Source organism: Vipera berus (assembly GCF_964194415.1).
Source record: "Vipera berus genome assembly, chromosome: 8".
Taxonomy (NCBI): domain Eukaryota; kingdom Metazoa; phylum Chordata; class Lepidosauria; order Squamata; family Viperidae; genus Vipera; species Vipera berus.
Window position 1 is genome coordinate 19,052,267 of NC_138211.1, and position 21,038 is coordinate 19,073,304.

Below are 21,038 nucleotides of genomic sequence, written 5' to 3' on the forward strand. Positions count from 1 at the left end.
TGAATTCCATAAGGAATTTAGGGGCATTGTGCAGCTGATTAGCCAATTTTGTCATTTCTAGGCAAACATAAGTAGATCTTTAAAAAGCCATTCTCTTCCTCCTGCCCATGTGGAACAACTTTCCACAAGATAGGGTGTGCGTGTGTGCCAATTATTTGTACAAGATAATATGACATGAAATGTGTCATCCTATTTGTATGTAACTAAGGCCGTCATTGAAATACTAATGCTCAAGATGTAATTTAAGTTATTGCACAATGACGACCATGTGCACTGCCATCTTCAGATGACTAGTGTAAACCCTGCTTTGCTTTACTATCAGAATTGAAGACCTTTAATCTTACCACCCATTTCACTGTTATGAAACAAAGACAGCCTGTATTTTACACCAGTGCTAGCAAATGACAATTTATTTAAGAAAAAAGGTTACTAAGCCATTATTTCCCAAAGTCAATTGTAACGGGTGCAAAAGGCAAAATACTGTTACAGATTAGAAAAACAACTCACAAGTATCTATATATTTCAAATATTAAACGTTTAAACAGGATAAAGAAAACAATGAAGAAAGGGAATTTAAGAATTATACACCTGAAAACCTTGATCCACTATTGGTGCCTCATTCTATTGCTCGAAGAAGAAATAAACAAACTATGCCACCAATTTTAAAACTGGTCTTGTTTGGCAAATTCCTTAATACCTTGTCACGAGAGACAGCAACTTCCACAGAGAATTACTTTGCCGTTTTAGAGTCAAAGAGATACACAAGAGTAACCCACATTTGACAGAAAAGAGGGAATGGAACAAAGAATATTTGATTTTTTTGAGACAGGGGTAAAATGTTCCAGATATTCTTGCAAGCATCACGCTGGAATGTCAAGCACAAGTAGAAGTACTGCAGAGACGACATCTGTGAAAGGAAAAAGCTGACGTACTGAACACTATTTCTAGCTTGCCCTAAACCTGCCTGCCCTAAACTAAAACATCTATAAAAACCTCAAAACCATATTCATTACCTACATTTACAGATTCAACATTTAAGGGTGGAGGGGAGCCGAGAAGTGACACTTTTGCTAACGCGCCGTATTTGGGGCTGCTGCGTTTTCCTCATGTTTTAACACACACGGCTTACGGCTTCCTTCTCATGAAATGTACATTCAGAGCAGGACGCCCCAAAATACGTCAGCAGTAAAAAAAAAAAAACGCTTTGCGATTTCTTAGTGGAGTCAGTCAGGAAGATGGGGGCTTGGGTCCCTTTTTGACAAACCAGCAGGTTGTACTTCATAAAGATAGGCATTTTCCAAAACACAACACACAGTTGCTTTCTTTTTCCGGAAGCTGATAGAAGCCCAAAGTCCACGGAGAGAGTCCCACCGCCTTGAGGTCCTTCCCAGTTGGCCTTCTGCCTGAGGGACGCTGCAGCTTCAGGCCGAACAAAGCAAGACGGATGCTGCCCACCTGGGCTGAGTTTCCCCACGAAAGAACAGGAGTCTGAACAAGTTAGTCCTTGTGTAAATGGCACTGTGGAGTTCAGGGAAGCAGAGGAAAGGGTGCTAGGACAGAAGGAAGAAAACGAGCGGAAACCAGTTCGCCGGTCCCTGGAGAGAAAACAAAGCTTAATTAACAAAATTTCAAGCACAACATGGCTGCTTTCAGGACTTTACGTCATCCTCTTGGGACTGTTGGAAGGTTAGTAGTAATACAAGGCTGTAATGCAGCTTTGCCCCTTGTTAAATGGAATGAAACCAACAAATGGCTTGGGTCCGGGATATCTGAGGGAACACCTGCTGCCGGCATCAAGTTCCCTTCGTCCTGTGCGCTCCCACAGGGAGGGCCTTCTCAGGGTGCCGCCGGTAAAAGACTGCCGGCGGATAACACCCAGGGGGAGGGCCTTCTCAGTGGGGGCGCCTGCCCTCTGGAACCAGCTGCCCGTGGAGCTGAGGACTGCCCCCGACCTCCGTTCATTCCGCCGGGACCTGAAGACCTGGCTCTTTGAGCTCTCTGGCCCAGGCTGAGAATTTTAATTTTAATTTTAATTTTAATTGGGGGCTTTTACTTTTTCAGGGACTGTTGTAATTTTTTTTAATCGTTTTTAACTTTTGTATTTCTTGTTTTAATTACCCTGTAAACCGCCCTGAGTCCTTCGGGAAAGGGCGGTATACAAATCTAATTAAATAAATAAATAAATAAAGAGTGATTTGAAGTTTTGAATGCCATCACATGGGATTCTCTTAGAAAAGAGGGAGTAAGCAATTATCATGTTGCTACCAATATGATCACTTTTTCCTGCTTATCTTTTTGGGAACAAATGGATGACTTAGGGCAGGGATGTCCAACCTTGGCAATTTTAAGACCTGTGGACTTCAACTCCCAGAATTCTCTAGCCAACATGAGTTAAAGTCCATATGTCTTAAAGTTGCCAAGGTTGGACGCCCCTGATTTAGGGAATCAATAGCTTGGCTCTTGAGCATACACCGTTGCAATTGTACTTCTTTCTAATCTGCTTCTTTCTGTAGCAATTTGACAAAGACAGCAAACTGAAGAAAGAGAGCATGCTTCCAGCCCACGTTTCTTCTCATGTATTTGTTTGTTTGCCAGCGATTGCACCAAGTTCCCCTATTGTAAGGCCGTCTAGCATATTTAATTGTGCATCCTAAATACAGCTTTAATTATGTCTGCTACTGATGCTGGGGTCCCACAAGATACTCAATATTATAAATTGTTTCTAAAAAGGCTATCTTGAATGAGGAGACCGAATCCTTTTTTCTTCAAAGAACCAATTCACACACTAAATTATAATTTACGTCAGGGGTCCTCAAACTTGGCAACTTTTAAGACTTGTGGACTTCCACTCTCAGAATTCCCCAGCCACCATGGCGCTCGTTTGGAGAGAAAGCAACCAGAAAAAGCTAATGGCAGAATAGCATCTTCTCTCCTCTTTTACTGCCCCACACTTGTCAGTGGTTCAGAGAATTGTAGCGTAGCAAAATTTAGGGATAACTACTACCTAGAGTGAGGGACGCGGTGCCTCAGTAGGTTAGGACGCTGAGCTTGTCAATCAAATGGTCGGCAGTTTGGCAGGTCGAATCCCGAGTGCCGCGTAACAGTGAGCGCGTTACTCGTCCCTAGCAGTTCGAAAGCATGTAAAAATGCAAGTAGAAAAATAGGGACCCCTATGGTAGGAAGGTAATAGTGTTCCGTGCGCCTTTGGTGTCTAGTCATGCCGGCCACATGACCACGGAGACGTCCTCAGACAAGCACTGGCTCTTCGGCTTTGAAACGGAGATGAGCACCAGCCCCTAGAGTTGGAAACGACTAGCATGCATGTGCGGGGGAACCTTTACCTTTTTTACTACTAGAGTGGAAGCAATAGCCCATTATCATTATGGAATTTCCAGGTTATTAGATGGGAAATAGGATGGTTTCCAATGGGAGGGGCAGAGGCTTGTGCTAGTTCAGCCACCAAGAGTTGGACTGTAAAAAACATCAGCAGGACATCTTTAAATGGGCCCTCTTCAACCATAGGAGTGTGCCAATCTTCATACATACAAAATACAACATAGTGTCGAGTTAATTAATACATCAGTAGCTGATAGCCTACCATATAAGATCAATATATACCATTCCTAATGCTGTTTATCCTGTTTTTTTTATAAACTTCCATGCAATGATGCAATTAGCCTCTTTAAAAAGACTTTCTAAATCAGAGATCCCCAACCTTGGCAACTAAGATTTGTGGACTTCAACTCCCAGAATTCCTCAGCCAGCCAAGCTGGCTGAGGAATTCTGGGAGGTGAAGTCCACAAGTCTTAAAGTTGCCAAAGGAGGAGAATTAAGAAAATTATTAGTTACTAATTAATTACTGAGACTTTTATACCACTTCATTCCAGAGTAAACTGGTTTCTTGTCTACCTAAAACCACCCTTCTGGCGATATTTTGTTCTATTCAGGTCATTTTAGCCATAATAAATAAATTACTTAAAACCAAAACACGGTGGTCTTGGAAATCAATTGCTTTTTCAAGTTTTGGCACACCATTTGCCAGGACATTATGAAACCTTACCAGCTACAAGATAGGCTTCCAGCAGTTCTTTGCAATTTCTTAGGAAAGACCAAAAATTTGCTTTAATCCATATTTTCAAAAGCCGAGCATCCTTGCAATGCCTGAGACAGTTCAAATAGGGATGTGTACCCACACCCTGCCATTTCAAGACAGCATTCCTGTTATTTTAATTTGCAAGTTTTCAGTCCAAACCCCATAATCCCCACTTCCTCAGCCAGTCTGCATTTGAAAGAATTCAACATGGCCAGGTCTATGATGTACAAGTTGGCAAATTTAAGAACTATCTAGACATAATTTATTAATCTAATATATAAGCCCACATCTTCAAGATGGGGGGGAGGAGGTTTGGCCCAAATAACAAGTAAAAACAACAATAATTCATTCAGCACCCACTAAGGATCAGCACTGCTCAAGCATATTAGTATTAATGCCTCTTCAAAGCCCAAGAAGCAGACGTTTTTCCTATAATTGAGTTGCCAACTGAGACAAGCCTCATGCAACTGTATAATAAACACCAACATAAAAATATATGTACATGGTTAGAAGCAAATAAAAGCTCTTTCACCGTGTGCTTTGAAATAAAGATGCCCATTGCCTGCTAAACTACCACTTTTTAATTTCAATCGTGAATCAATCTGACACCGTTGTACATTATTGTATCAGAACTTTGGGGTTTTGAGTTGAAATTTCTAGATTCTATCAGTTATTAGGGATATATCTAAGTTATATTCTAAAGTACTTAGGACACCATGAAGGAGCGTTATTCCTTCAAGTGTTAACAGAGCGGTCAGATCAGTAGCATTTTGGATAGGAAGGCTGTGATGAAGCAAGCTTCAGGATTTAAATATTCATAATGTTTACCTTTGACATCGAAGGTTTATCTTCCACTGGTCACACTTCTGTCTTCATAAATGGTAATTTCAATCTGTACAGCAGATCTGTTAAGAAAATATTCTGCAGGGTAAGTCAGAGAGATAAAAACGGGGGAGATAATAGAGTTTGCTCTAGGTCAGGAGTAGGCAACCTTGGCTCTTTTATGACTCATGGACTTCAACTCCCAGAATTCCTGGTTTAGGGCAGGGGTAGGCAACCTTGGCTCTTTTATGACTCGTGGACTTCAACTCCCAGAATTCCTGGTTTAGGGCAGGGGTAGGCAACCTTGGCTCTTTTATGACTCGTGGACTTCAACTCCCAGAATTCCTGGTTTAGGGCAGGGGTAGGCAACCTCGGCTCTTTTATGACTCGTGGACTTCAACTCCCAGAATTCCTGAGCCAGCATGGCTGGCTCAGGAATTCTGGGAATTGAAGTCCACGAGTCATAGAAGAGCCAAGGTTGCCTACCCCTGTGTCTAGGTTTTCAACTTTACGTTCTTCCAAGAAGGGGACGACAGAGAATGAGGTGGCTGGATGGAGTTACTGAAGCAGTAGGCGTGAGCTTAAATGGACTCCAGAAGATGGTAGAGGACAGGAAAGCCTGGAGGAACGTTGTCCATAGGGTCGCGATGGGTCGGACACGACTTCGCAACTAACAACAACAACAAAAGTGTTGGACTTCTAACTTCCAGAGTCGACACAGGGACCAGGGATTCTGGAAGCTACAGTTCAATTCTAGAGATATTACCAGTGGTGAGAGATTTCTTACAACAGACATTCCCTTAGCAACTGATTGTAAGGCAACCATCTGTAAGGCAATTATCTGGAACCCTGAAAATAATGAAGCCAGGACACATCTAGCTTTTATTCTTCACAAGCAGAAAAGCCTAGAAAACTCTAGGCTGCATTTCATCACGTGCAAGTTCACTTTCTGATGACAAAATTGCCCCATGAAGCAAAAAGACACTCTCCCCCTGCAGCAAGTCTCGAATATTCAGAGACATGGAAGGGCATTTCTTCTAAAAGCCCACAGGCTAACCAGAATCCCATCACGGCACCTTAATTGACAGACCCATTATCTGGGGTTTCAGACATAAAGGTCCGTCTGCTATAGAATTAAGGAGCAGAACTCAGAGAAATAAAAGTAAACCTTCAGCGCATCAGTCCTGGAATACGAAAGCCTTCAACGATTTCACCAGGCCCCATCATTTATTTTTAAAGAGCCACAGTGTGGTTTTTTTGGGTGCACAAAGGGATGGACAAAGAGAGACAATCCACGAGCTGGCAAAAGTTTAGGAACCCACAGGAAAAAAAAGATACAACTCTTAGTCCCCTCTCAATGGGGTCAGTCAAGAGGAGGCCTTGTGGAGCATAGATCTTCTCGTTTTGCTCCTGAACGTACTTGGCAATTTTCTTTAGAACCTGGAATAAAAAGACACGAGGCTTGTTTCAATTCCTGTTGTTACAAACTCTTGGTAATACTTTTAAATGATAAAGGTCTGACGACAAGGGAGATTCATGTTCAAGCCAATCATTCTCTCTTAGCCCAACTGAACCTCACAGAATTGTTATTGTTATGGGAGCTCCATTTTGTGATTAAATATAAACACATACCAAATAAAAATTCTAATACTCAACTCGCTAGATGGTCATTCATGAGCAAAAGCATATCATTTAACATCATTCTCATGGAATAAAAAGAAACCAATCGTTTTCTTGTCACAGGACAACCTTGTGTTTTATCCACCCACCCACCCACTCATGATTTAATGAACTGACACAACTGTCTGGGTTTGCATAAGACCGAGCCATAAACTCAACGCACTGGCTGTGTTCACAACTGAACCACAAACTGGAGTACATCCCATATTAGCTCAAAACATTGTGCACATATTGTGCGCATTCAACCCAAGTATAAAGTAGCTCAGAACACCAGTACTACGTTCAACAACTGTTTATAGCTACTAAAAAAACATTAGTCTTCTACCATCGAGGTCAACTCATGGTGACTTCATCTTTGAAGTAGTAAACCATTTGCCATTCTGTCATATTTGTTTTCCTAGTCTAGCCTACAGCCCAGTAGTCTCCCACCCAAGTATTAACTGGGCCTGACTTTGTTTAGCTTCCTAACGCACAGAATACCTTGCAAGCTATTCCCAAAACTGATCTGATCTCTCCCTGCAATGGGGGTATTGTGTGTACACAATTGGGCACGGCACATAAAAATAGTCTTCTCTTGAGACAGCTCCCAGCAACTACTATAGCAAATATAACCTTGAGGCCAATCTCAGTGGAAAAAGTAAACGTTGTTTTACACAGGAATGTAGGTTGCCTGGATCGCAACTGACTATCCACAACATGCATCACTTAAAGTATTTGTAAAAGATTCTATTCATCTAGAGATTAGCATTAGACAGAAGTGTGGTGCCTGGAAAGTTATTTCGCCCCAAGTTCAGAACAGGCAGATTTTGAAAGCCAACTTGGCTGGAACTAAATGTGTTCAGTGTCCATTTTCAAAAAGAAAATACCACAGAAGCACTCTCGGTACAGAGTCCTCAAGAGTAGCCACAGACTGGCACAAAATCCCAATGATACAAAATCAGGAACAGAAGCAATTAGCAGGAAACTGAGTCTCCCTGGCAGAGCCAGAGAACCACGTCATGCTGACTTCTGAGAAAATATGACTTTTTAAATAATTTCTGAAGAGCATTATCTGGCCAAAAACAGGGCTTTTAATGCCAGGAAAGTGGTGGGTGGGAAAAATTCCATTTTATTTTATTTTTTTTCAGGAAGGCCACCCTGAAATGTGATCAATGGTAGGAAAGCCAACTAGCTGATAGAGGCAATAGGAGTGTGAAATGGAAGGACTGAGAGGAGAGTTATTTTCCGTGGCTGAATTTATGGCAATAAACCCTAAGGGAAATAGGAGGAGGATTACCTTGCTTGAGGCAGCTAAAGGCAGCTTTCGTGGCTCCATACTGTTCTCAAAAGGATCCTGCCTAGGATGCAGGCATGAAATATAAGGCAATGCTATTACAGGACGAGGGAGATGATGAAAACTAAACTTCTGGGGAAAGGTCAAGATACCTAGACAGAAACTGCGGGGAGACAGGTTCAAGTCCCACTCAACCACAGAATTCACTGGGTAATTTTAAACCAGAGTCACTTCTCTCCATTCTACCTATTTCATAAGACTGTTAGAAGCATAAAAGGAAGGTTCCCTGGCTAGGACAGTATTTGGCTAGGACAGGGGTAGGCAAACTTGGCTCTTCTATGACTCGTGGACTTCAACTCCCAGAATTCCTGAGCCAGCCATGCTGGCTCAGGAATTCTGGGAGTTGAAGTCCACGAGTCATAAAAGAGCCAAGGTTGCCTACCCCTGGGCTAGGAGTTCTTTAAAGGAAGACAAGACACACTTTTAAGAAGCAAAGGCGATGTGAAAAAGGAGTCGGAAGAGCCAACTGTCAATGCTTTAAAACAACCTTTCCCCAATATATTGAAGCACAACTCAAAGAGACAACCAACCTAGAACCAAGAAGACATTTCCTGACAGCGAGAACAATTAATCAAGCGGCATGCTGTTGCCTTCAGAAGTTGTGGGTGCTCCGTTCTGCTATATTCACATTCTTTTGAATCGCTCACAATTGGCTGAAAACAGTGTAGGAAGCCGTAAATCATGATTTATAAACTAGCATGATTAGGTTCACACAATACGCTAAGTCTGGATCAAATAAATGACAACACTGCTTAGCAAACTGCAGGAATCAGATTCCACTGCGATAGCGCCTGGCCACGCCCCTGTTTACATATTCCATTTGCCTACCACTTTTATACAGCAGCTGTTTCTGTTTCTATTAGCTTTTATAATTTCATTACTGTCTAAGGTTTTTCCACTCTTGTAGTATAAACTATAGGAACTCTCTCTCTCCCTCTTTTTAATGTTGTGGCATATAAGCCCAAGAATTAAACAAATACCCACCCCCCTCAAAGTCTGGAAGGCAAAAGCACACATAATGGAACATTTCCCTATCAAAAGAGAACAAAACAGGCAGAAAGCACCTGTGCTAATCTAGCCTTTCCTCTCGATGCAGTTAATTTTTACCTATGCAGACACTTTGTTTTATACCAAAATAGTCTTATCAGGTGATACAGCTCTATCACAGGGGAGCAGATGCAGGAGCGTGACTCCTAATACTTAGCAACCTTAGGCTAAATACATCTCCTGTAACTACAGTCAGAAAGTCAGAATGGAAAATTACATTCTTGAACATAAGACTGGAAGCGGTAAATCACATCCTGTTTGGGTTTTACTAAGTGAGGTTGAACGTGTCTCAAAGATGCCTTTCCAATATTTTATTGCGAGAGATTAAATGCTATTCCTTCTGTGGAGGGTTGTTTTTTTCTGCCATCAAACCTCCAGTGTGTATATATAGCCTTTTTTTTCTTTCTTTTAGGGAAAGGAAGTCAGCTGACCTTCTCATAATGGGTCTCCATGCACAGAAATATAGTGTAGGCAGTCAAGCAAGCCAAGCACCCTTCGAGGTAGGAGTGGCTCCCAAGTTTCTCCGCTTCAGCATAAAGATTATTCAGGGTCCGTACAGTTTCTTCAAATTGCTGCCTGTCAATCTGAACAAAGGATCTCGTTTAGAAACAGACCTTCAGGCAGGTACGAAATCTAGTTTCTTGAACAGAAACAACCTTCAAAGTATTAAGATGAAAACCATATGGAATTCAACGGCTCAGATCCCCAGGAAATAGAACTTGACTTCTTGGATGAAGAGTTACATGTCAGGAGCCTCGTCTGCAGAACTGAGACTAAGGAAACAATTACATGTTTTAAAATAGTCACAGAAAGAATGCAACTTCTTTCAGAAGAGCATTTCAAGACATTTTTCAAAGCTGTTCCTGGCATAACTCAATTCACAAAAGAAAGCAGTCAGCTGCTACCATGAAAACAGTATGTTTTTCCTTGGTGGAACTGCTGACCAAAAGATCACAAGGAGAAATATTATTTGCTTTTGCTTTCAACACTGATATCCACCCAGCATAAGTAGCCAGTAAATTAAGAGCATTCGAGAGCAAAAATACTAGAAAATTCTCAGTAGCAGGGAGAAGCTTGACCGACATAGTAAGAATAATAATTCCGGAACATAGCAATGACTTCTTCATTATTCTCAAACCATTAAAGATGGCATTATCATGACTGGATTTTATATGTTTCTTTTTTCCCCTCTCCATTTCTTTCACTTGGAAACCGAGAGGTGCTACAATCCTAGAATATTTTTTTTATTTCTTTATTAATTCAATTTTTTGTTCTGCCTCTATTACTGATTAGGAGGCTCATTCAATGCAGTAAAGTTTACTTCTTAGCAAATATACAGACAATCTGGCTGTCAAGATTCCTAATTACTTATAACATCACAAATTTTGACATTCTTCCAGAGATCTTAGACGTTGTAAATGCTGTCCCCAAAGTACAAGCACTCAAACCCAGAGGTCCTTCATTAGATTAGTTCATTAGTTACACATAATATATTTGATTATGGCTTCTTTTGTGGTTTTCTAAACCGCACCAATCCAGCCTATTTTGTTTATTATTCAATGCATTGACCTGAATACAGAAAATGGTGACAGCAGATTCATTTATTAACATTCATAAGCTACTTCACTCAAAGGCCTTAGGCAGCATACAAAGATGTCAAAGTATGATAGAAAATAACAATAGTATAAAAACAACAGAATTATAAACAAAAACCCTGGATTTCAAAGTCAGGGCTATTTTTTGAATTATTATAAACGGTTTTACCAAAGATGTTTTTGACAGTTAGCTGGAAAAAGGGCAGTTAGTTTAACATTTACTGGAGAACTGAGGAAATTTTCTATACGTTGCTGCTACAGATGTCTTATTTTGACTGAAAAGTGCCCTTGCTATGTGTGGATTCGGTGGCATATAAGCCCAATCGAATATGTTTGTTACTTCAACATGGCTAACATGTGCCTAGGACCAATTGATCTTTTTAGCAATAGATCTCTTCCAATGAATTCTTCAAGAGGAGGCTAATAATCACAGGAACCATTGAAACAGGACGGCAGAATGGATTCTAGGGCACACAATCATTTTGCGCTTTCCTCTGGTTTCTGGGTATTCACAAACTACAAGGGAGACAGCTGAGATGGCAAGACATCACTAGAAATATACAATTCTTCCCCCTTCCAACTTGGAAGCTCTCGCTGTCTTTCTTTAAGGAAAAATAGCTACACAAAGCCTACTGTGATCTTACCGCACCATCCTATTTTTGGTTTGGAACAAACCACTGAAACTCCACAGTTAGTGGAGTCTCCTCCTTACTCTATGATCCGCTGCTGAATTCAGCAACTCAATATCGGGGGGGCTTCAGAGATGCCACATGGGGCTTCCAGCCTACTCCTCCCTCCAAAGGGATCCTGTCGAATCCTTTATGACGTCATGCAAATGACGACATCGCTGCAGGAATTACATGAATTAACAGTCGTGCCCAACCCTGGCAACTTTAACGATCCGTGGACTTCAACTACCAGAATTCCCCAGTCAGCCACGCCAGCCAGTCTCACCCTGACATGCCCTCCTTCGTATTCACCATCCTGCTCCCTGAGACTTCACAAGAGTCCCAAGGGGAAGGGGCTCTCAGAACTTCATTTTGCTCTGCTTTACTCCTGATGCTCTTAAGCGGGAACCATGTACAGTAATGCCCTTCCTATAGCCAAATGCTTCCCTGCCAGAGACCTTTTCATACAGAGCTCATATAACTTGGTCCTTGTAGGCTTTGACCGTTTTGATTAGTGGCAAATCCAAACCTGAATTAACTTAACCCAGGGGGTCTTCAAACTTGGCAACTTTAAGACTTGTGGACTTCAACTTAGTCCTTGTAGGCTTTGACCATTTTGATTAGTGGCAGATCCAAACCTGAATTAACTTAACCCAGGGGGTCTTCAAACTTGGCAACTTTAAGACTTGTGGACTTCAACTTAGTCCTTGTAGGCTTTGACCATTTTGATTAGTGGCAGATCCAAACCTGAATTAACTTAACCCAGGGGGTCTTCAAAGTTGGCAACTTTAAGACTTGTGGACTTCAACTTAGTCCTTGTAGGCTTTGACCATTTTGATTAGTGGCAGATCCAAACCTGAATTAACTTAACCCAGGGGGTCTTCAAACTTGGCAACTTTAAGACTTGTGGACTTCAACTCCCAGAATTCCTCAGCCAGATGGCTGAGGAATTCTGGGAGTTGAAGTCCACAAGTCTTAAAGTTGCCAAGTTTGAAGACATCCCTGACTTAACCCCCAAGAATGAAGCCCAATGGAGAGAGGCTGAGACAGGAAGCCAGGCTATAGCTTTAGTCACCACTGTAATAAAGGGATTCCCACAGACAGATCTGACTCTTGTCTGGTTCTTTAATTGCTTGCGCTTAGCAGTCAGGACAAACTTGTTTGGCGTACTTCCTAACAGGAAGTAGCCGACATCAAAGAGAGCAGGAATACAGCTCTTGAGATTCCATATCCAAAGCTTCTGGCGGCCCTATAAACCTAAATCCAATCAATGAAAAGAGAAACCAAAGAATTCAATCAATAGCATTGAAATACTCGCCTGTTGTAGAAGAGAAATAACAGAGTTTTTAGAACAACTCTTTCAAAATCTGTACAGTAAGAGGTTTTCAGTTAAAACAACAACACTGGACTCTAATTTGTTGCTCTGTCTAGGAGTAGATCTCCCATTCTCCATCTCTCCACTGAAAAAGATGGCTTTTCCTGCATCTCTGTCACTATTGATTTTAGCTTAATTGTAAATATAATTTGCAATCGTAAAATTTTTAAAAAACAGACAGAATGGTAAAACAGCTGAAGACAACCGATGCAGTGTAAAATCCAGAAGAAATACAATTTTGTAGTCAAGATTGTATAGGAGGAAAGTCACATTACTCTACAACAGCCCCAAATCAGGAGATCGGTAGGATCTTTTCCAACCAGGTAGTTCTATTAAAAGACATACCATATTTTCCGGCGTATAAGACGACTTTTTAACCCATGAAAATCTTCTCAAAAGTCAGGGGTCGTCTTATAAGGCGGGTGCTGAAACTTTAGGGACAGGGCTGGCTGGAAAACCTGGAGCGGATCTCCCATTTAGTCTGCGCAGGGAAAGCGGGACCAATTGGAGAAGAAGCTGCAGTCTGATTTTTTACAGGCTGGGGTCTGGGCGTCTTTCCTTCTAAAGTTGAAGAGCAGCTGCAGTCTATCCCAACTTGAAAGGCAGGTGGGAAATACAGCAGTCAGAGCAGCTGCTTAGCTCTAAGGAAACATTTGACTCAGGAACTGGGTGGGCTGGCTGGAAAACCTGGAGCAGATCTCCCATTTGGTCTTTTTTTAAAAAAAATCCCATTTATATCCCGCCCTTCTCTGAAGACTCAGGGCGGCTTACAATTTAAAGCACAAATCAATGTGCTTAGCAATAGCCTTCATTCTATGTATATGCCTGCTTATTAGGGCTTTCGGGGGGGCCCCAAGCGGCATTATTACAAAGTCAGCTTATTGCCCCCAACAATCTGGGTCCTCATTTTACCTACCTCGGAAGGATGGAAGGCTGAGTCACCCTTGAGCCTGGTCGGATGCAAACCTGCACTAATTGCAAGCAGCTGGTGTTACTTAAGGCTCTGTGCAGGGAAAGCTTTAGAGTGAATTAGGAAAAGTGAAAAAGTGAATTAGGAAAATAGGGAACGGTTGCTGGAATTGGGTATGTGTAGTTTAACGAAGAGAAGGGTGAGGGGTGACATGATAGCAGTGATCCGATATCTCAGGGGCTGCCCCAAAGAAGAGGGAGCCAAGCTATTCTCCAAAGCACCTGAAAGCGGGACAAGAAGCAACGGATGGAAACTAGTCAAGGAGAGAAGCAACCTAGAACTAAGGAGAAACTTCCTGACAGTTAGAACAATTAACCAGTGGAACCACCTGTCTCCAGAAGTGGCGAATGTTCCAACACTGGAAGTTTTAAAGAAGAGACTGGACAGCCATTTGCCTGAAATGGTGTAGGGTTTCCTGCCTGAGCAGGGGGTTGGACTAGATGACCTCCAAGGTCCCTTCCAACTACTACTACTACTTCATTATTATTATTATTATTATTATTATTATTATTATTATTATTATTATTATTAGTTTAATACACTTGCACTGTTTTATGTTTACATGTTTGATGACAAACAGCCTTATGTTTATAAGTGACAGTTTTCCTACTCAGTACCTGCATGTCATAAGCATTTGAATTAAAATTACCATATTAAAATCAAAGCTGATGTTTTTAAATTTTTATTTGATGTGCGTTGGAAGAGGGGTAGTCTTATACCGCGAGTATAGCCCAAACCCTATAATTTAACAGGAAATGTAGGGGGTCGTCTTATATGCCCAGTCGTCTTATACGCCGGAAAATACGGTAAATTGCAGCCTTTTAGTAAACTTGCTAGTCAGAAAAGTTTCTACCAGATTCCTTTTGATTCTGTGCAGTGTAATGTTAACTACATGAAATGGCCATTTTAACTTAAGGGAAAACCTATCCTCTGAGATTTTCAAAAAGTACTTTCATTGCTTTCTAGGAGCTGGAAAATGTTTTCACACTGAGTGGTTTTAGTTATATAGAACAGGTAATAATTACTGCTCTCTCTCATTAGCAGCTGCTACCCCTTATGAAAGGGGTAGCAGCACAGAAATCACTACTAACTCTACCTCTTAATTCTCTGTTCTGGCCAGCTCAAGACAACAATAACGGCGGGGGAGGAAGTCCTTGGGAGTTCTGAGCCTGGTTGTTTTTTTGCAGATGATTCATTACCCAAACTAGGTAACATCATAAGTGCTAGTAGGGAGTAGTGGGGTTTGCTCTCATTTAAACTGTAGTGGCTTTCCCTGTCAGTGTTGTGGGGGTGGTCTTATAGGTTTAGGAGTAGGTTTTCCACATCCCAAATCCATCTATACTTAGTATCAGGAAGCAAACAATAGCACAGCTATTGTTCTATGTAACTTGACTCTTCATTTTTCATTGTGTTGAAGCAAATAAAATATATGTAATGCAATTCACTGACGTCTTCGTAGCTCTTTAAATAAAACAGCCTTAGATTAGGCATGAGCAACCCAAGACTCTCCCATCGATGATCATGCTAAGATAGCTAGAAACTGGGGTTCATCATCATTTGAAAGACCAGACATTTTCCCTATCAGGAAAAAGGTTTTAACAAAGTATGACTTGCTTTAGCATGTGACAAATCCAATCAACTGAAGTCAAAGCATGAAGCATAAAGTCAGAGTGGCGCTACTGGATCCATAAAGAAGAGGGAGTCAAGCTATTCTCCAAAGCGCCTAAAGGCAGGACAAGAAGCAACGGATGGAAACTGACCAAAGAGAGAAGCAACCTAGAGCTAAGGAGAATCTTCCTGATAGTTAGAACAATTAACCAGTGGAACAACCTGCCTCCAGAAGTGGTGAATGCTCTGACACCTGAAGTTTTTAAGAAGAGACCGGAGAGCCATTTGTCTGAAATGGTACAGGGTTTCCTGCCTGAGCAGGGGGTTGGACTAAATGACCTCCAAGGTCCCTTCCAACTTTATTATTGTAGGTTTGAGCACCTGCTGTGTGAACTCTTACCAAATGGCTGATACAAAAGACATGACTGACAGAATGTCTCTCCAATCTTCACTCATCATCCATCCCTTGCAGCAGAATACTCCCTGGTGCGAAGTAATACTTTGCTTTGTAACAAGCTAGCTCCTCACTTTTTAGTTAAAATACCTATTTACAGATTCAGCTGAGTCTCAAAGGTGCTTTTTAAAGAGGCAACTGGCCTTTCTTGTTTTTCATCCAAGAAGCTTCTTCAGAAACGTCTTCAAACAAAAAGAAGTTGCCTCTTGAAAAAGCACCTTTGGGACAAGCATGAACTGGATGACTGAGAATCTCCACAGAAATTCAGCTGAGGTACAGAACCAAGCAAGCCACTCTGAAAAGTGGGCAACTGCCCTACACCCCCACCCCCACCCCCAAGTACAGTGCATGATATGGATCCAGCCAGCTTTGGTTATTAAGCACATTATAATTTAAAGCTAGTGATTACTCACCCGATTTTCCAACTCTGGGGGGAATTTGGTCTGGAACTGGCACTTAGTGCCACTGCTGTAGTCCCTTTGGATGAAGACTTTGCTGGCAACAGGCGGCTGCTGTGGCCTCATCTCGCAGCTCAAACTGGCCAGTCTGGATGTGAAAGGAGAGATAAGCTATCAAACTGTGTCCCACTCTATCAGGTCACTACAGTTTTATATCATGTGTGCTACATTGGAACATGTGCCTGGCTGATCAGCTCTCTGGTTTTATTTATTATATTTATTATATTTTTATACCGCCCTTCTCCCGAAGGACTCAGGGCGGTTTTACACGCTGGGCACCTATTATAATCAATTAAATAACCCTATATATCCGGCATGCATACTGAAGGTGTTATTCCCTCTACTTAAAAAGGATGAGTATTTAATATGTATAATAATACTGTTCAAGTTATGAGATACAAGCACTCACAACAAGTGATCTTCAGCATCCTGCATTTGTAATCTTGAATGTACTCCACGGTAGCCTTTTGAAATATGAAACACACTCATGATTCAGCTCCTCCTGCAACTCAAGAACCCCACTGTTGTTTTTTTTAAAGGCCAATGAAGAGAGACTGAAAAGAGTGGGGATATTTAGCCTTGAGAAGACAAGGAGACAAGGCTAATATAAGACAGCTGTTTCCAAATGTAGGAAAAGAAGGAGTCTTGTTTCCATCATCCCAGAAGACACGGCATGGACCAATAATGGACAAAGTTAGAGAGGGGAAGGCAGACTCCAACTGAGTGTTAGGACAACCTTTGTAATGGCAAAATGGCTACTGCTAAGCTTGTAAGCCGCCCTGAGTCTTCGGAGAAGGGCGGGATATAAATGTAATAATAAAAAAAAAATATTCAGCAGTGAAAGCAATGGCCTGTGGCGCTGTGCATATTTTGAACAGATTCAGTGGCTTCCAAGGCATATGCCATCTCTAAAATTCTATGCCAGTAAGAGGTACATGCTGGCATTCTATTGTCAATTTTCTCTGTCCCAAAGGTCCAGAGCTTGTTCCATTTTTTGCTCACCTTAGCACTAGGAAGAGTTGTTTAAAATACTGCAATCGAATATTTTAGCTTAAGAATTCCCATGAACGTACCAATGGAAAAAGGACTCATTTAATCAGAGCGAAACTGCTCCCTCTTGACACAGGTCAAACGCCCCAATTTAACTTGCCTCCCAGCCCCCCAATTTACTATTTACCTGTATCCCGCTGCTATTTTTAGAAATAACGCAAGGCAGTGAACGTATCCAACATACCTTCCTTCTCCTATGTTCCCCACAACAACCCTGTGAGATGGGTTAGGTTGAGAGATGGCCCAGTGTCACCCAGCTGAGTTTCACAGTTAAGGCAGGACTTGAACTCAATCAAGTCTCTGGTTTTCTAGCCTGGTGCCTTAACCACTAGAGCAGGGGGTCTTCAAACTTGGCCCTTTTATGACTTGTGGACTTCAACTCCCAGAATTCCTCAGAAGACCCCTGCACTAGAGCAAACTGGCTCTCCTCAAATCATAGAAAGTGTGTCCAAATTCACGCAAACAGCTGAGAGGGGGACCAAGAAAGCCCTTTCAAGTCTTTCCTCCACAGTGCAGACAGACAGGTCACCTTATACCAGTCAATCACAAGTTATCCCCTTTGCACCTTTGGATTCCAAATCAAATCAACTGCATTCATGAAGTGCTTTAAAATGTGCCCATTCTTTAGCTGTCATCCAGTTTCCTTTGAGACCAACTTCCTCTCCTCTCGCTCCAGTGAAAAGTAGCAGGCAGCAAAAGAGGGAATCCCAGGCATAAAATCCAGGAAATCTACAGTCCAGAAATTACACATTTCCCCTCTTTCCTTTCTCAGGGTCCCCGATTTTTATTTTTTTATTTTTTAATTCCATTTATATCCCGCCCTTCTCCGAAGACTCAGGGCAGCTTACAAACTTAGCAGTAGCCTTCATTCTATGTATATGCCTGCTTATTAGGGCTTTCACACATACCCCAAGCGGCATTATTACAAAGTCAGCTTAATTGCCCCCAACAATCACTTTGCAAATAAGACTTCCTTTCCTACCGCGCTGCAAAGCCCGGGGAAAATGCTCCTATGTGCCACACAGCCTTGCAGGGTATCGGGGGTTTTTTGGCTTGCGCCCGGAGGGGTCCTCAAATGCTTTGGCTCGCTCCCCACCCCTTTCATATTTCAGATTGAACTCGCCCCCCCCCAAATATTTTTTTATGATATGAAAACAATTCCATAAACGCGGCTTTGAGGAACAGTACCTTGAATAATAATAAAAGTAAGGATAGCATCGATCCATCCCAGAGAGACTCCTGGGAGTCAATCTCGGTCACTTTGGAGAAGCCTGGCCTATGCTCTACGTGCAGGGGTCTTCCAACTTGGCCCTTTTATGACTTGTGGACTTCAACTCCCAGAATTCCTCAGCCAGGCACGCTGGCTGAGGAATTCTGGGAGTTGAAGTCCACAAGTCATCAAAGGGCCAAGTTGGAAGACCCCTGCCCTACGGCCACTCTCCCCACCCCCACCCCCACCACGACCCCCACCCCCAAACAAAGCCTCGGGGCTCCTCCTAAGCAGCAGCCCATTTATGGCAGCTCAGATGCTGAAGTCCAGGGGTCTTCCAACTTGGCCCTTTTATGACTTGTGGACTTCAACTCCCAGAATTCCTCAGCCAGGAATGCTGGCTGAGGAATTCTGGGAGTTGAAGTCCACAAGTCATAATAGGGCCAAGTTTGAAGACCCCTGCCCTACGGCCACTCTCCCCACCCCCACCCCCAAACAAAGCCTCGGGGCTCCTCCTAAGCAGCAGCCCATTTATGGCAGCTCAGATGCTGAAGTCCAGGGGTCTTCAAACTTGGCCCTTTTATGACTTGTGGACTTCAACTCCCAGAATTCCCCAGCCAGCAAAGCTGGCTGAGGAATTCTGGGAGTTGAAGTCCACAAGTCATAAAAGGGCCAAGTTGGAAGACCCCTGCTGAAGTCCATTTGGCCAAGCAGCAGCAGCAGCCCAGCAAAGGCGGCCGACCAGACCCAGGCCAGGGAGAGGAAAAACCCCCCCGCCAGCGCTACGGAGCCCCTCCCCCAATAGCCACCGACCTCCCCCGCCCTCCTCCAGCCGGGGGCCGGCCCGACTCTGCCCCCGAGCCCCTCCAGGCGAAGGAGGAGCCCACCGGAGGCCAGGCGGGACCACCGCCCGGTGGGGAAGGGATGCCCGGGTGGCCCCTTTCGCCCACGGCCTGAGACGGGTTCACAACAACAACAACAACCCCACCAGGTAGGCCGGCCCAAGCTGCCAGAGTTGACCGCCGCCCCTCCCCACTCAAGGCCGGCCCCGCCCCTCGTCCCAACGGCCGCCCCCGTTCGCCCCCACCCTCTTACGGGCAGAGCCCCTCCGCCGCGGCCGCTTCTTCCTCCGCTTCCAGCGTCGGTCCGCCGGCGACGCGAGCTCCTTCACTTACGGCTGTCGCAAAGAGCGAAGTTTGAGGGCGGACGGGAGCTCTACGGCCGTGGGCGTGGCCGCGCCGTAGATTTAGAAAATAGGGAGGGTAGAGTGCTCCTCGCCATCGGGACGGGTCGCTTCCGGGTTCCCTTTGGAGCCAAAGGCTTGCTAAGTCAGGCCCTGGCTGCTTTTTACGACTTGCTTGAGAGCTCCACTCTTCTGACCAACTCTTCCTAATGGCATTTGGGGGAATTGAGGCTGGGAGGAGAGAAGCTGCTGAGCGAGACTTTCGTTGGGTGGGTGAAAGCAAAGCCCCATAAGGTTGGAAACTGACCAAAGAGAGAAGCAACCTGGAATTAAGGAGAAACTTCCTAACAGGGAGGACAATTATGGAATCTTTATGGAATCAGCTGCCGGTTGAGCTCCGGATGGCACCTGACCTTCGCTCCTTCCGACGTGGTCTGAAGACCCATCTATTTGTACAAGCCGGCTGGCCTGATGGGGATATGTTGGGGTTTTAATGGGGATTTTTAATGGGGATTTTTATATTGTATATTGTTACCGACTGTTTTAACTGGGCTATTATTTAATTCTTTTTTAATTTTTGTATCTCGTATTTTTTATGTATGCCCTGTTCACCGCCCTGAGTCCCTCGGCAGAAGGGCGGTATACAAATACAATAAAACTAAACTAAACTAAACTAAATTAACCAGTGGAACAGCTCGCCACCAGAAGTCGTGGGCGCTTCATCACTGGAGGTTTTTAAGAAGAGACTAGACAATCACCTGTCTGAGATGGTATAGGTCAGGGGTAGGCAACCTCGGCTCTTTTATGACTCATGGACTTCAACTCCCAGAATTCCTGAGTCAGCTGACTCAGGAATTCTGGGAGTTGAAGTCCATGAGTCATAAAAGAGCCGAGGTTGCCTTCCCCTGGTATAGGTCCTCCTGCTTGAGCAGGGGGCTGGACTAGAAGACCTCGAAGGTCCCTTCCAGTCCCAGCTCTATTCTATTCTAACACTTGGGTGCACCTTCTGACCCCGCACTCCATTTGTAACAGCTGCAGCTTTGCATGGGTTGCGACCAGATTTTTTGAAGGAGTGGGGGCTTTTTCTCTGAAGGAGCAAATGTATTTCTTGCTATTAGAGGTTTTTAAAAGGCCGCTCCACCTGGGATCCAGCAGATTTTCTACTGTAGGCAACTGTTTTGCCAGGCGGAATGGGCATGTGCTTTCGCAATCAAATCCTCTTCATGTGCGTTGCTGTGAAAATTACATATATATTATAAATAGCTGAGCTATGAATCAGGTTGAGTGGTTTGCAGGCTCAGCTGTTCCGTGTCTAGCAAGAAGGATTAGCCTCTGGAATAAGACTCAGCTGAGGACAAAGTGACAGGAATGGAGGAGACATTTGTGGGGATGTGGATTCTGGTACCAACAGGGAGACCTATCACGGGTGTCATCAGCAAAGCAGGACAAAGTACAAGACACCCCGTCTTCCTATGACATCACTGCCAAGACC

The 21,038-nt window shown here is 43.4% G+C and overlaps 1 protein-coding gene across 3 annotated transcripts; it reads right to left on the reverse strand.

Moving 5' to 3' along the window:
* Positions 1–392: 392 nt before the first annotated feature.
* Positions 393–19,534, reverse strand: GOLGA7 (golgin A7). 3 transcript variants are annotated; one of them, XM_081333981.1, is made up of 6 exons: positions 19,459–19,534; positions 16,059–16,191; positions 9,407–9,559; positions 6,254–6,355; positions 4,922–4,985; positions 393–1,595 (listed from the first exon to the last, which is right to left on the reverse strand). In XM_081333981.1, exons 2-5 carry the CDS (start codon positions 16,167–16,169, stop codon positions 4,938–4,940), a joined length of 414 nt encoding a protein of 137 aa, XP_081190107.1. In that variant the 5' UTR covers positions 16,170–16,191; positions 19,459–19,534; the 3' UTR covers positions 393–1,595; positions 4,922–4,937. The 3 variants fall into 3 exon arrangements, with proteins under 3 accessions (XP_081190107.1, XP_081190106.1, XP_081190108.1); XM_081333980.1 differs by lacking the exon at positions 19,459–19,534 and adding an exon at positions 16,513–16,709; XM_081333982.1 differs by lacking the exons at positions 9,407–9,559; positions 19,459–19,534 and adding an exon at positions 16,513–16,709.
* Between the last annotated feature and the right edge of the window lie 1,504 nt (positions 19,535–21,038).

Excerpts from the sequence above, each read along its gene's own strand:
- GOLGA7 (XM_081333980.1), bottom strand. The coding sequence starts at position 16,592 with ATGAGTGTGTTTCATATTTCAAAAGGCTACCGTGGAGTACATTCAAGA. Across the intron at positions 9,560-16,058 it reads CCCCAGAGTTGGAAAATCGG|ATTGACAGGCAGCAATTTGA; the intron begins GTGAGTAATCAC and ends TCCTTTGTTCAG. Across the intron at positions 6,356-9,406 it reads TGGAGACCCATTATGAGAAG|GTTCTAAAGAAAATTGCCAA; the intron begins GTCAGCTGACTT and ends TTTTTATTCCAG.